The following is a 15,706-nucleotide window of genomic DNA, read 5'->3' as shown; positions in this document are numbered from 1 at the left end:
ACCCACCTTTGAATTATTATCTTTTAAATTAATTACGACTAATATATTTTTAAGTGGTTTTTGAAATTTAATTTTAAATGATAAAAATGATTCACACTACCAATATGTCTCAATATTAATATAATAGAGTAAAATAAAATTCTAATTTATTCTTAAAGCACCTAAAGAATTATCATTTAACTAACAAAAGCTTTGTTTTCATTTTAGAGCTATATATGCAATTTTAAAATAATAATAATAAAAGGAGAGACATTATTATTGCCTTTGGCACGAAAAATGTATAAAATAATTATGAAAAATGCTATTTGTCCACTAAAATCAGTCACTAATATATTTATGTATAAATACATATGTAGTTTAATTTATTTTCAATGTATATTTATGTTCTAACATATATTTTATACTGATAGATGATTTTGATAGCTGATTTTGGTATACACGTAACATAACCAATAATTAATGTTTTCGTCATTTCTTTAAATAAAACACTTTGACTGTGGAAAAGGGACTAGGATTAGGTGCAAAAACATCACTGGTTTTAAACTTTTAATATTCATTGAACTTGGTAAAATTATTATTGGTAAAAGTATTATTTTGATTTAGATGCAAGAAACAATATAATTACTTATATATGCTGGTGAAATGAATAAAATGATGGAAGAACAAAAAAATGTTTTTTTTTTTTATAAATTATTGATGCTGATACAACCCAAAATATTTATGATATTAAAATCAAAGTGATGTCTAAAACGTAAATTTATCAAGGAAGTAATAAAAAGCCGCCAACTCATCATTTCATTTTTTTTTTTAATTTCATTGAAGACTAAGTTCGTTTTAAATAAAGGTTATGCTACGTGTACACTAAAATTGGTTAATTTTTTTTTGTTATAGAAATAGAAGTGGTGATATATTTTAACATTATAATTTTTTGTACTTTTTAAAACTGTGAAAAGTATATAAATCGGTAGGTCCGATTTCTGTACTTCAAATTTTTTATTTTTTAACATAAATTGAACGGTTCAATTTGTGTACCTCTAGAAATCAGACGATTCGATTTCTGTACTTCTAATAAATCGGACGGTCCGATTTCTTCTTTTCTAATTAAACGATTCTACATTGGAGTATAACACCTAACAATTCACATTTTAAAAAAATACCACTACCACTCTAATATTAAAATAAAAAGTTTCACCAAAATCAGCCACCAGTATAAAATACATGCTGAAATACAAATACACATTAAAAATAAATTAAACTATATATATATTTATACACAAATACATTGGTAGCTAATTTTTGTGTACAAATAACATTTCTTTTTAAATAATTATGTTGTTATACTATCTAACAATTTTGACAAAATTAAATTTCATATTTGTCAACTAATATATATAGTGACATGTTATCAAACATTGCATACCTAACATACCTCACCATTCAAATTAATCAACTCACCACAAATTATTTTTACACTAATAAGTATCATAGTTAAAGCACACTTTTCATTTGTACAAAATTATTGATTTTCGCTCCTTATTGAAAAAGACAAGAACTTCTCTTACCAAGATATGATACATGTAACAAGAAAAACAAGTTGCTGTAAAATTTTAATTTTGCTTTGTGTTTGTCTTCATATTTATCTTTATCTAATCTTTGATTACAAGATCATAATGATAACGAGATGAGATTTCGTGTCATTAAGGTTCACGTCTTCCCTCTTAAAAGTACCAAACTTCATTTTCTTTTTTCTCATCTCAAACGTACTTTTCCCGGAAAATTACATAAAACATTGTTTTATGATATTTTTTTTTGTCCATTTTGGATTTAATTTAATATTATTATTTCATATCTTCACGTCTAACAATTTTTTTATTGAATTTTCCGAAGTTGATTCCACGTGTATTGTGAAAGATAGATGACGTGGTCCATAACGTAGGCCACTTACTACTTGGCAATTTTACCATGGCATTTTTTTCAGAAATAAAAAAAAATTTCATATTTTTACAAAAATTATTTTAAAACTTTAATTTTTTAAATATGATTGTTTTTTAAAGTAAGTTCGTCGCAAAAAAAAATCGCATTTAAAAAATTAAGTTCAAAAATAATTTTTGGAAAAATATGAATTTTTTTTATTTCTGAAAAAAACCTTTTTATCATGATGAGTTGATGTTTATTAGATAAATTAGATTTTAAATATAACTAAAAAATATTTAATATATATTTAAAATTTATTATTAAATTAATTTTTATATATTTATATAAATTTTTATATATTTTTTAATTAAATTTACCATCAGAATAAATATAGAACTATCAAATTTTAAATTTCAGGGTTTAAAACTTGCTTGAATTGGAAAAAAAAATAAATGAGAGTTATTGTTTTAATTAAAAATAGAAAAATAATCATACAATAAGAAAAGGACAGTGACGTTAGGATTCGTAAAGCACAGATATAGAACAAAGACGTAGCATATGTGCTGCTTAGAGAATGAGATCAAAACGAAAATATTTTACACGTGGAATATACTCTATACCTAACTTTGAAGTACATTAAAATAATTTTAAACTCTAGATGTTACATAAAATATATTGGAATTTGTCCTTTCAACTTATATTCATTATTCAATTCAGAAATCAAACCCAAATTCACAATCTTTGGCGTTAACTAATTAATAATTGTTAGGTTTGCCACAATTGCAATCAGAAATATATAATTTTTATTTTAATTATTTTTTCCTTTTAGATAGTTTTGTAAAAGTATCCCTAAAATAAAATATCAAATTTAACTATCTAAAGTGCGAAAAACTAACTACTAAATTAGCTATTAATTTATTTTTTATGTGTATTTTATAACATATATTTTATATGCGTGATTGATTTAACGATTTTTTTTAGCATATACATAATATGATTAAAATGTACATTATTTCACCTTTATAAATATAACCAAATTCAAGTCCTTATCCTAAGGTATGTCATAGCACAATTACCTCCAAAAATAAAATAAGAGTAATGTGTTAAAAAACAAAAAATAAAGGAACAAATTGGATGGGTTGATTTGGATAATTGGTTTTGAGATTAGAGATGAGGATTGAGGAATGAGGATGATTGGGTACCATTTTGGGTAAGGAATGAAGCTATGAAAGACAAGTGTTTTATATCTATTTTAAAGTTGATATATGTGGTACAAATTATTTCTTCGTTAAAAATTGTATGTCACATTAATGTAATGTCATCATCAACCATATGCAACTTGATCATTCTTTGATAATATAACTTCCACCAATGTAGTTTTTTTTTTTTTTAATGGTCATAAGAAGTTGAAAATATGTGAATAGTTAACGGATAAGCATGAATATGATGTTTCTTTTATCAGTTGTTGTGTGACGATGATTTAAATGTTATCGTTCAATGATAGCATAAATTGAAAAAACGTGGTATTTGTTTGTCTTATGATTTCCATCGTCCAATAGTAACCTTCTGTTTTGGATAATTACATTACAAAAAAAAAGTGTCCAAAGGAATCTTCTGTTTTGGATAATTACATTACAAAAAAAATATATCAAAAACAATGTTCAAAAACCATATGTTGATTTACAAAAATCTCAAATTACCCGAATTCATTAATTGCCTAACCTTAAACCAATTTGAGTTGGTCGAATAACTTTTGTTTAAACTTTAAACAAGTGTCAAAAATTTGGATCCTACATTTTCTACCCTTAACTAAAAAACTCTAATTTACTACGAATTAATTCTTAACAAACCATATAAGAAAATACCGTGGGAAAAAAGAACCCAGGACTTACAACTACTAATTTCAAATGCTACTACCTCTTTTGTATTGTGATTTTGCTCCTTGTGTAATGTTTCTACTTATTTATATTGGAAAAAAAAAAGTCCCATGATGAACATGATCAGCAAAATAACATGTTAGGAACATATATTTATTATCAATATGATAATTTTGTGCACACTTCATAATAAAGTAACAAGATATCTTCAGTGCTTCATGACGTAGCTAGCCTTTGATTATTTGTAGCCAATCCCAATCTAATTAATCATTTACAGATTAGTTTTGACGGTAAGAAATCTAAGCTTCCAGAAAACCTCTTCAATTCCACAAATTGTATACAACTCTGATGAATTTGCACATCTCAAAGTAGCCAAAAACTAATATATAAAGTGTATGGAACAAAACTGAATATGTCACTCAACTAGGAGTACTACTACTACTACCCTGGGGACCCTGACCCTTGCTTTGATGAACAGCTTCTAAACATTCCTTGGCGCGATGAACTTTTGATTGCAGGTAGAAACTCCCATTCTTCGCGTTATTCTCAAACAATGTGTCGTATTTCTGCGATCAAGGCAAGAAACAATGTTGAAGCAACCAAATCTACCAAAAGAAATGAGTAATAGTTTGGAAGATATAGAAATGATGACTAACCCTCACGATCTCCTCCCAGGGAGTTTCTTCGGTCACGCCAAGTATCTGCCGAGCCTCTTGCTCGCTCATGGCTTTGCTGGCCCTGCGGATCGTATTTTGTATTGCTTCTTGCGCCACACCGTTTTTCGAGGCATCTGGAACATGACAATAACAAAGATTAGGTCGAAGAAAAAGGGTATTTAGGGCCCCATTGATTCATATATCATAGAACGCAAAGGACAAGAAGGAACAATAGCCTTCTAACCATTTCAGTCAAATAAAAAAGATAACAAATAGAGGAAAAGAAAACTGTGTCTGCATACGGTTTACCAACATTTTCCATCTACAAAGTAATCAGTAGATATAGTTCACACCATGAATACAAAAGAAATAACATAGAATTAGGGAGGGGGACATAGGTCAAGAGTCGTATATTCAGCGTTGCCATTGTAGAAAGATCTTGCAGCATTTACATTCTCTGGTGACTATTGCAAAACAAGGGGCATGTAATATGCATTGAAACTCGTAACGTTTATGGAACAGATAAGCGATTCAGCATTTTGCCATCTAATTCAGCTTTCTGACACATTTGTATCCGGGTTCAACAAGAAGGCCATCACTTTTATATTCATTATAGATGAGCTCGCTAGGTAATGTTCAAGATTAAATTTTGGTACATGCATTTCTCTCTAGGTAGTTTTTGATTGACAAGAAAACTTGGTGCCCGTTACTTTATGAAATGCACAGTTGCACACCCAACACCCATGGGACAAACACGGGGCGGGGGAATGGGCAACCCCAGATGCTCTAGACAACCCGTGGTGCTCCAATGGCTAGCACCTCACCCTAAAACTAGTGTTGGGACAACCAATATCAGTCTAACAACAAAATCCATCTATCTAGAAGCTAAAAAGAGAGATAAAAGGAATCATATTGCACAGTAACACAACTAGGTCATCAATCTCCAAACATGGAACTTCAAAAAGAAAAATCTGAACTGAACCCTGGAAGAGTGTAGAAACAAAAACTAGGTTCCAATGCAATGAACACCAATATAGCCCACTGAAGCTCATAAGGGGGAGGGGGGTATAACACTATAAATCATCCGACACCAACCAGTACCCCTTAAATGCTAGTTAGAAACTGAATGGAGTAGCAATTGAATGATAAAATAATTTCTCTGATGGATGATAATTGAGCAATATTAGCATATGGTAAATATCAGGGGAACAAACAATATTTATAAATAAAGAATATGACAAAATCACAGGATTACAGGAATTGAATGGTAAACTAAATGCAGATATGCTGTTCACACAAGTCACAAATCTATCAATCACAAACTCATAAAACATACTAGTAAGCGCTTGGCGATATGCCTGAACAACTGCTCTTGCCAAGATGCCCCCTCCCATCACAATCAAGTTTGCGAGAATCTTTGCTGCCTGCATATACAGCTCAGGTAATGTTAAAACCCTAAGGCGAGAAACCGGAAACAATGCATACAGAAAAATTGAATTTTTGAAAGACCATTTACAGATAGCAGACTATACCTACTTTCCAAGACCCACCCTCATCATCAATGTATTTCTCATTCACCTTTTAGTTCATTTTTTTGGCACATACATGATACATCACAAAGTTATTGCTAAATCTTAAAACCTAGATACCCAAAACAAACTGAGCTAAACCTAAAGGCAAATCACACCATATTAAAGACATCAAATGTTCAAGGCTATATAATACCAACAAACACAACGATCAATGAAAAATCTCCTATCACCAAGTTGTTCCTTTAGAATCATTCTAGGTTGGCCAACAATACATCAGAAACATCCTCTTAAAATATGCATACCCGATTGAAATTATACAGCAAAAACCTACGGGAAAACCTAGAACGTTCCAAAATAGAGAACAAAACAAAAACAAAAAAAATCAAATTTAACACCATGGAAAATAAAAAATTCCCTTACTGCTCTATTCCAATAGAAAATCAGACAATAAAATCGAATGGAAGAAGAAAGAAGATGAAGTTACCATAGCTTAATAACAAACGACGCGATGAACTGCAGGAGCTTAGATTTTTCGTCAGAGGGAATGGGATTTTAGGGTTACGTGACCCCTAATTGAGCTAAGAGGGAGGTGAAATTGGATTGTGGGTTTATCAAAGAAGGAATAATGAATGCAGTGCCACAGGAAAGGCACGATATTTTGCAAGTAAAAAGAAGGAAACGTGTAGAGAAAGAAACGACGGCTACAATGGCGGAAACTAGGGCTCCAAAATGAGTTCTGTGGAACTAGTCCCTTACCATTCACAAACAAATTGGTTTTAGAATATTCCAGAAATGGTGTAATTACTACTATAGACACACATAAAAAAGATTTTTTATTTTAATAAATAAATTAATTATAATAATTATTAAAATAAATATTTTAAAAAATAATTATCGAAATAAATATTTCACTTCTTTTATCTCGTTTACGGTATAAACAAAATAAGAAAAAAATAATATTTATTTCAATAATAATTTTTTAAAATATTTATTTTAATAATTATTATAATTTATTTATTTATTAAAATAAAAAATTCCACATAAAAATTATCAAATCCTTAAAAATTACATATGCTAATAAAAAGTGTTTTTTTTAAACATAATAAAAGGGTTTGGCTCATGGATATCATCCTAATTATTTTTACAATATCCTTCTTTAAATACTAATTTTGTGAAGAAATTATTTTTACACAAATATTTTAGTAACAACTAATATGTATTCTTTTTGTATTTTTTTAATAACATAGATCTTTGGAAAAATAAGTAAATAATATTATTATTTATTTTATTATTATTATTGGCTACTATTACTTATGAAGGAAAAGTATAATCTTTAAATATCTTAAAATATATTATGAAATGATATTAAGGTTAATTTTAATGTGTATTAAATAAAAAAAAAACTATGAAAAAAAAAAGTCAAAAACTGAGAGAAGCGAGTGATTGTTTGTGTGAAAAGCTGAAGATGGTGGTAAAGTGGTAACTTGCTACCTTATTTAGGTATATCCTACTTTTAACTAAAATATAATAAAAAAGAATTCTCAATACAAAATTTGATCTGAACATTTTTAGTCTTTACACAGTAGTCTCATTCACAACTTGAATGATATTTCTAAATTTGAAGTTAATCCTTAATAGATTATATAATTCTATTAAAATAAAATAAAAAAATGATCATTTTAATTATTCAATTTCTCCTCTATGATTTTTCCACCTTTTAACAATCTGCATTAATATAAGCTACATCCTTTCCTTTGTTACCTTGTTAAGTCATAAAATCCATTATTTTCTTAATCACCTTATTATGATATTAACGTTTATGTTTGCCTTAACTAATCATGAAAGCAATAACGATTTCCTCTGCAATTCAACAAAAACAGACAAAAGAAAAGAGTAAATGAAATATAAAACTCAATGGCTACATAAAAACCATGTTTATATATACATATATATACATATGACTATTGTTCTTTATTTTGTGTCACTTCATATTGCACACAAACTTTGTTAACTACTCTAAAAGGTTTTCCCATCCCATAATCACAATTACCACATCATATCAAGGTTGTGTTTGCGAGTTTTGATTTCAGTATCTGAAATTCCAGCTCGCAAACACAGCCTAAAGAAAGTACTTTATGGCACAGGGAGTTTGCTGACGGCAAAGAAAGAGAGGCTGCTAAGGAACAAGACATCTTTGTTGAGATTAGCAATGGAAGGATTGTTGATGTTTTCAGCTGCCAAGGCTCTATCACAAGTGGTTGGTCCGTCGCTGGCCACCTTGGCGTCGTAGCTAGCCGTGAGCGCATCTTGTTCCAACTCACCCAATGAGGATTTGAATGATCCAACCACACCATCATAGAGTTCATTTGCACATTGTGCAATGGCTTTTGAATTAGGATTTGACTTGGCCAATTCCTTAAGGAAGTTTTGTCCTTCCACTCCCTTCTTCAATCCCATTTCCAATATAACCTTTGCAAGTTTCTTATAGCTCCTTGCTGCTAAAATCTTAGGATCATCTTTAAGAAATGCTAGGCACTTCTGACTGTCCTCACCAGCATCTTTGCACACAGATTCATACAAATTGATGCTGCTTGTTGCTGCATGAGACAGAAGGATCAATGAAAGGGTGAGCAACAAGGACTTTGAGGCATTCATTTTTTATTTTTTTTGGTAATTTTTTGTTTTTTATTTTTGTGGAGACAAAGAATGATGGATTCAAGGTCTCTCTCTTATTGGTTTTTGTGGAGAGGGTTGGATTCTTGAAATGTGTTTGAGTTTCTTTATAGTCATTGGAAAGTTTGTTAATTTTAGGATGGTGAGTGTAATTTTAGCAATGTAGCTATATAATGATTGGTTTAGGTGCATCTCTATCATGTCTTTGCTATTTTTTATTTTACTTTTTTTCACTTTTTTCTGAGGCTTTGGCATCAAAATATTTATGTAGTTGCAAGAAAGCAACATTTGAGTATCCAAGAAATCATTTAGAATAATCACCATCAGCCTCTTAAGGTAGTGATAAGAATTAGAGTTATTTTTATGCAAAGCAATAGTTTTTTTTTTATTATTGGTGATTTCTAGTTGTCCATCACATATTTTAGTTTTTTAAAACGATTTTTTTATCATACATTTCCACCTTAAATTTTCTTAAAATATTATATGGACTCATAATTTATTTACCATTGTTCACCTAGATTTTATGTTGAATAAAATGTGAACATAACTTAGAAGGGAAGTCATTTCATCAAATGGTAGATGGTACATGAGTAAATGGTAAGTTTCGTTTGCTTGATGAAAAATAAACCGAAACCAATACAAAATGAACGGGGGAATTTTCCAGTATGCAAAAAGTGTAGGTCATCAACACCTTAAGATATCCATAATCATGAATTAAAACCAAAATCTTTCTTCAAAGCGTTCTAAGTGGTCAACACCTTGAGATGTCATTGTATCAATAGCATGGATAGAAGCAACTTCACAGATGAACCAGTTTTTACAATGCCTAATCACAATATACGATGAAACTTTTGAGCATCACAACTGGTTATTTACACAAAGAATAAACCCAAGTAAAGATGCAGAGTACATATTGGACTATAGTAAAAAGGGAAAAATAAAAATAAAAGGAGAGAAAAAAAAAAAGACACTATTCCATTCTCTCAAACAATGCACACACTTCTATAGTTCTATTCCTTCCGAAAGAGCTAAGATTACCACAAAAAGATGAAACAAGTTTTTTATCCTGAATTCAATTCAATTTCCATTCCTACAATGGTAAGCTCTAGTCAAGGAGAATTCCCCACATCATCTATGTTGTTGCTATGCAAATATCAGACAGGCAACCCCCAAGGTTTGGTCATTGGCGTGCCTCTGAAGCAACAGTACTTCTGCTTTCAGGGGCATTATTGGCAAGGACCTCGGATGCGATTTCCCAGTTTTCACTTCTTCCCCAACTTGAGTGCCTTGCCTCGGATCGAATTGTGGGAGCTCGATCCGAGCCCATAGCTGAATCAACTTCGGATGTATTGTGAGGGGGTCCATTGCTCCCTCTGCTTCGGATATCCTCATCAACAATCTCTTCAATGTTCCGACGCTGTGATATCTTTAATAGGTCTTCACCAATATCTAGATCATCTTCAACCTTGGGTCGCCGATCTCCACTCAAATCTGGTTCGGGGTCCCGGGAAATGACTTGAATGGTTGGCCTCTGTACCTCCTCTTGAACGAGAGCCCGGAAATTGTTCCTTGAGGGACTTACTTTTGTACAGAATACTTCTAGGAAGTTATTAAGACAACCCCGATTGTAAACATTCATCCTGTTATCAGCTCTATACCGGAAGTTTTCATAGGTAGTCTGCAAAAAAAGGTACAATAACCTCCAGTGAAGACATTCTTTAAACAAAGGAACAATTATGAACAATTTCTGCATTTTCAAAGTCCTTATTGTTCATTACATGGAGAATAATTCTACAAATGATCGTTATCAACATAGTAACGAGCTATCAACAGATACAATAAATAGCAAGATATTAGATTCAGATATACAGAAGGGATTTACTGACCTGATTTGTGCCAATAAGGTACAAATGAAAGCCAGTTAGTCCACCAACAAACCATAAAGAGATAAAACAATATGCCATTAGTATCACAGATGCAGGGGATTCTTTCATTGCCTTCCAAACTGTCCCGTCGTAATGATTCATTAGAACCTTGATGTAAAAAGCCGAGAAGGAAAACACATAGATACACAGAATGGTTGCGGAAGACACAAACAGAAAGAAGAAACGGTAGTTCCTCTGCACATTGCAAAAGCCCAAAATAAATAAATGAGTAAATGACCAAAAACGCCCAAAATAAATAAATGACCAAAAACATAGTTTTTCTTTTAAATAAAGAGAAAATAAAATAAAGAAAAGGAAAGAAGTAACAAGCCAAGAACATTTGTGAATATCAACTTTCATACCAGTCCAATGCATTGGCCCACCCAGGGGCAATGGTGATCAAAACGTTCTACACAATTGTTGCAAATGGAGCAATGTGAGCAACGAGGGGGACGATATAACATGCAAGTATCGCAATACTTCACCCTTACAGGGAGGCCATTGACCATTATCTCTTTTGTTCGAGGGAACTGAAGGCTCGGCGTTTGACGTCCCCCAATATCAACAGAAGAGTCATAACGAAACTCTTCTTCTGGTGGATGGGAATTCCTTGGAACAATGCCCGGATCACGCGAGGAAGTTAGAAATAGAAGAATCAGCACCTACATACATTCATAAGGAGTTTCTTTTGGTACCTTATATCATCTCCTCAAAGCACCAAACTAAAGTTTTGTAATCACACAGTAAAGTTTTATTCCATCAAATATTTGATTTCTTCTACTATGTACTATGATAAAAGCAAAACGAATTGGTAAAGAAGCAGAAAGTGAGATAAAGAACAGAGGGGGATAAATCCAGATATACTCAATATAAAAATAATTAAGGGGAAAGCTATATATTTGCTGATTCACCATCACATTGATGTTCTCAGTAAATTCTTGCCAATTTTTTAGGTTAAAGGCAGATAAGGAAGGACAATAAATGGATAAATGAACAAAGAACCAAAAACAATATTTAGATGAGACAGTGAAAAGCAAGTTCTGTCTAATATCCATTCACCTATTTTTAAAATTGGATTATGGGATATGAGCTACAGCATAATAAGTTTCAACTATGCATAATGCATATATGCATGAAAACATCATATGGAAAACAAAGTTGAATGAAAAAAATGCAACTTACATAAATATTAAAGAGAACTGCGAGCACCAAAATAGCATATCCAATATCGTATGAAGGAAATTCATGCCGAAGATGCCTTGCTACAAATACACAAAAGAGGACAACTGGACCAATAATCAGTAATAAGGTGACAAGCAGAGATCTAGCATCAGGTCCAAATATCAACCTTCCTCCACAAAAGAATTTCTGCATAAACATAAGAGAGATGTTTGAAGTGAAACTCAATAGAAGTGAAAATATCATAAACTAGCCAAAACCATAAAAAGAAATTAGGAAGATGCCACATCATTCAAGTGGCTGCCATCAACAATTACAACAAAAAAAATTTTAAAAATAATAAAATAAACAATAAAAATCAAGAGGAGCTTCAAAATTGTATTATTTTTCGGTTTGATTCACTTTCTCACTAGGGTCTCAATCAGTCTACTTGTCCACAATTGCAACTAGCTTTTGTCATACAAGATGGATCAGCTACTTGTCACATTAAGCAAGGATAACTTCTGGTGACTAAAGATAGTGTGAGGGACAAAATATAAAAGACAAGGGTATTGAATTTAAAGGACAGCGACCTCTCAATGAAATGTAGCAACTGGTCCCAGGCCTATTGACCTAGTCCTGCGGCTTCTACTACTAGGCTCCAGCAAAATCCCCAGTTTGGTTGCCCCGAAGGATTTTTGGGTCAGATCACATTGCAAACTAAGCCCAAAATCAACACAAGCTACTCTATAACAAAAATAACAATGAAATGTACAGCCAGGGAGAAGGTAATGCATGTCCTGGTGTATAAAACACAGGAAAAAAAAAAGAAAAGTTGCTGACCTATTAATGCACCCTAAGCCTATGCTTGCCTTTCTTTTATATTTTATTTTCCAACCATGGTAGCTCCATTCAAGCACATAACTAGAAAAATTTTATCAGAATTGAATGTCATCCCAATTCACCATACATCTAGAACATAGAAAAGAAGCAAGGCAATGATTGTGAAACCATCAACACAATTTATTATTTGAACATGGAAACTATCATAACATAAATCCCAGCTCAAATCTTGCGATACATCTTCCTATCTTGCTTAATTCCATAACCCAAAACATGAAAGAAGAACCGTCGAATTATGCATCTTTTAGAGCAATTTGCTAACTTGAGAGTAACGCTCCAAATCAATTAAGACTGTTAAGAGAAACAAAACTAAACTATTGCTTCTACAATCATCTTTCCCACTATATAACTAGAAAAAAAAATGAAAATAAATCCAGCAGCACTAAACGAGCTAGTATCAGTTTGAAACTGACAAACTCTTGCACAAAACCTTAGACAAATGGACATAAACTGTTACAGAAGCCGCACGAAATTGCTCATTTACAAGTTTCACATCTAACACATCTCAAAGAACTTCACATTATTCTACCAGCTGAACTAACGCACCATAAACACTCTTCCAAAATTTTGAAATTCATAACATTTTTTCTCTTTACTCCTAACTTTTCACTATGAAGCATCAACAATTATAAACAGCATTAAAACCCCTTGAATATAGAAAACCAAGCAAATCACACTTTCACAAACAAAAAAAAAACAACAAATTTAAGCATTAGAAGCTGAAAATTAATGAAGAAAACAGCAGAGAGAAATTTGAAGAAGAACATTACATTACTTCCTTTCCATGCTTCGTAGACGCGTTTCGCTGCCATGAAGAAAAAGGAATACGAAAGAGGAAGAAGAAGAAGAAGCTTCTCACACCTAGAACATGCAACTTCTTCTTCTCATGTCTCTCACCACTGAATCGAATCCCTCGATTCAGCGATTCATTGGGGATAAACGATGCTACGCCTCCTTCTTCGAATGTGATTGAAAAACCCCCAAAAAAATAGCAACTTTCTTCAACCAGAGACACAGAGAGAGAGAATTAGGAGAGAGAAAGAAGAAGAAGAAGAAGAAGAAAGAGAAATGAAGAAAGGGTGCGAGATTCAGAGATAGCGATTTATGTGTTTCCAATTTGCAAGCTCACTTTTCTTTTCTTCTTTTTTTTTAAATATTTTTTTCTCCCTAATTAATATTTTTAAGAAGAATAAAATTGAAAAGAAGAGGAAACGAATAAAATATAATTAAAAAGAAAAGTGAGGAGCAGTAATTGAAGAAGAAGATTGAAGAATGAAGAATGATGAGAAGAGGAAGGTAGTGTTGTTAAAATGTGAGGTGTTATGAATTAAAAAAAAATTGTGAGGTGTGTTGTGTTTTGTTTTGTGTTATGTTATTAGTTGTAAACTCATGATCTCAACCCTCTTTTCTCCACTCAAAAACATAACTCTAATAAAAAAAATTAATAAATACTTAATTTTTAACAAACTTTAATCACTAAATTAGTTTAACTTTTGTTTAACTCAATTTATTTAATTTTTATGTTTATCCCTCTGTTTCAAAATTTAAATTTTAAGACAGGATACTTTTTTGATAAATCTTTTTATTATTTATACAAAAATATTATATGTAATAAAAATAAATTATTAAATTAGTTATTATATATTTATATATAAATATACATGTTTTTTATAAGAAAATATATTTTCATTGGAACAATAAAATTAGCTTTACCATTAAAACATTTCCATCCTAGTTTTGGAGTTGCACATTTCTTTATTGATTTATTATGGTTTTTAATTTCTTTTTTTTTATAATGTTTATGTCCATTTATTTAATTAATTACAAGGGTGGACCTGCTTTGAAAGGGTTATGACTTATGATAGAGATAGTCCATTCACACTCTCTCTCTTTCATTCATTCTTTCTCTGTCTATAATTCATCCACCATTATTCACCTTGACACCTCATTCAATAGAAAAATTCAAATTGGAAAAAGGAAAAAAGTAGTTGTAATAGTAACATGTTAGCATAAATAATACAAAAAGAAATTAGTGAATTGGCCAAAAGAGAAGTCTCAAGTGCCAACCTGGCTTTCCTTTTGCCTTGACCATGAGAATGAGACGAATATATATACTTTCACTAAAATTGTGTTTTAAAATATTAAAAAATTAATCTATTCAATATTTTTATTTTTATCATATTTTTAAAATGATTTATGTTCCATATATACTTTAGGTGAAAAGTGATTTAAATAATTTATTATATTTAGAATGCTTTAAAAAAAAAACTATTTTTAAGTGGTATAATCACATAAATGAATATGAAATGATTGTTTATGTGAATTAATATTTGATATTTGATATCAAATTGAAAAATCATTATAACTCAAAAATAATAGTTTTTTGCTTATATTCATAAGCTTCAAAATATTATTTTCGTTTATATGCTACTTTTTTAACTTGAAATTACTATCTTTAATTATAATCTAATTTTAAGTTTTTATCAAACATGACTATTCATTGGTAAAAGACTTTTTTCTTACTTTGTAGGTTTTCAAACATACTTTGACTCCATACCATTTCTCTCCAAATACAGATGTTGCAAATAATTGAGCTTTTGAATTTTGATGATCTTTCTCAAAATAAGTAACTTTTTTAATTCATAAACTTATAATTAAATTGGGTTGGTCTAGTGGTTAGCTTACTAGTCCGCTTAAATGAGTGTCAAGTTTGAATTTCGTCTTTTACATGCAGTAATTTATTTGTCAGCAACAAATTCTTAAATAAAGTTCAGTACCGCAACTGATTAGTTCTTAGTTTGTCGAGCTGAAAATATCGTGGAAAACAAAAAAAAATCATAAACTTATTAAAAGTGAATATATTAACATATTCAAATAAACAAATTGTTTAAATAATAATAGTTAACTAGATATTCCTTTCCAAGGTTGTTCAATTTAATTAAAGCATTTGGCAAGAACTAGGTATTCTCTTAAGTAACAAAGTCAGCTTTTTTATTTGCTTGGGAGATCTATGATTCTTAAATTGTGTCTTTCACTTTCATTTCATGTGTGCTTGGACCAACTAAGAA

General features: G+C 30.7%; 3 protein-coding genes across 3 annotated transcripts; all 3 read right to left on the bottom strand.

The window, feature by feature from the left end:
• Positions 1–3,917: 3,917 nt before the first annotated feature.
• LOC107491611 (mitochondrial import inner membrane translocase subunit PAM16 like 2) lies at positions 3,918–6,746 on the bottom strand. Its single transcript, XM_016112492.3, has 4 exons — positions 6,464–6,746; positions 5,784–5,871; positions 4,448–4,581; positions 3,918–4,357 (listed from the first exon to the last, which is right to left on the bottom strand). Exons 1-4 carry the CDS (start codon positions 6,464–6,466, stop codon positions 4,211–4,213), a joined length of 372 nt encoding a protein of 123 aa, XP_015967978.1. The 5' UTR covers positions 6,467–6,746; the 3' UTR covers positions 3,918–4,210.
• A 1,185-nt stretch (positions 6,747–7,931) lies between these two features.
• Positions 7,932–8,822, bottom strand: LOC107491487 (uncharacterized). The gene has a single exon (XM_016112327.3). It carries the CDS (start codon positions 8,632–8,634, stop codon positions 8,113–8,115), a length of 522 nt encoding a protein of 173 aa, XP_015967813.1. The 5' UTR covers positions 8,635–8,822; the 3' UTR covers positions 7,932–8,112.
• Positions 8,823–9,366: 544 nt separating this feature from the next.
• Positions 9,367–13,831, bottom strand: LOC107491612 (protein S-acyltransferase 8). Its single transcript, XM_016112494.3, has 5 exons — positions 13,409–13,831; positions 11,760–11,945; positions 10,940–11,239; positions 10,539–10,772; positions 9,367–10,330 (listed from the first exon to the last, which is right to left on the bottom strand). The coding sequence occupies exons 1-5, from the start codon at positions 13,448–13,450 to the stop codon at positions 9,833–9,835; spliced, it is 1,260 nt and encodes a 419-aa protein (XP_015967980.1). The 5' UTR covers positions 13,451–13,831; the 3' UTR covers positions 9,367–9,832.
• Positions 13,832–15,706: the final 1,875 nt, after the last annotated feature.

This window comes from Arachis duranensis, chromosome 5, assembly GCF_000817695.3.
Source record: "Arachis duranensis cultivar V14167 chromosome 5, aradu.V14167.gnm2.J7QH, whole genome shotgun sequence".
Lineage (NCBI taxonomy): Eukaryota > Viridiplantae > Streptophyta > Magnoliopsida > Fabales > Fabaceae > Arachis > Arachis duranensis.
The sequence above is the reverse complement of the archived record's forward strand: the minus strand, read 5'-3'. Positions and strand labels throughout refer to the sequence as shown.

Coding starts and splice junctions, on each gene's coding strand:
- LOC107491611 (XM_016112492.3), bottom strand. Junction 4,582..5,783: donor ATATCGCCAAGCGCTTACTA/GTATGTTTTATG, acceptor GTCATGTTCCAG/ATGCCTCGAAAAACGGTGTG. Junction 4,358..4,447: donor CCTGGGAGGAGATCGTGAGG/GTTAGTCATCAT, acceptor CCTTGATCGCAG/AAATACGACACATTGTTTGA.
- LOC107491487 (XM_016112327.3), bottom strand. CDS start 8,634: ATGAATGCCTCAAAGTCCTTGTTGCTCACCCTTTCATTGATCCTTCTG.
- LOC107491612 (XM_016112494.3), bottom strand. CDS start 13,450: ATGGCAGCGAAACGCGTCTACGAAGCATGGAAAGGAAGTAAT. Junction 11,240..11,759: donor CAGTTCTCTTTAATATTTAT/GTAAGTTGCATT, acceptor GAATGTATGTAG/GTGCTGATTCTTCTATTTCT. Junction 10,773..10,939: donor TGGGCCAATGCATTGGACTG/GTATGAAAGTTG, acceptor TGCAATGTGCAG/AGGAACTACCGTTTCTTCTT.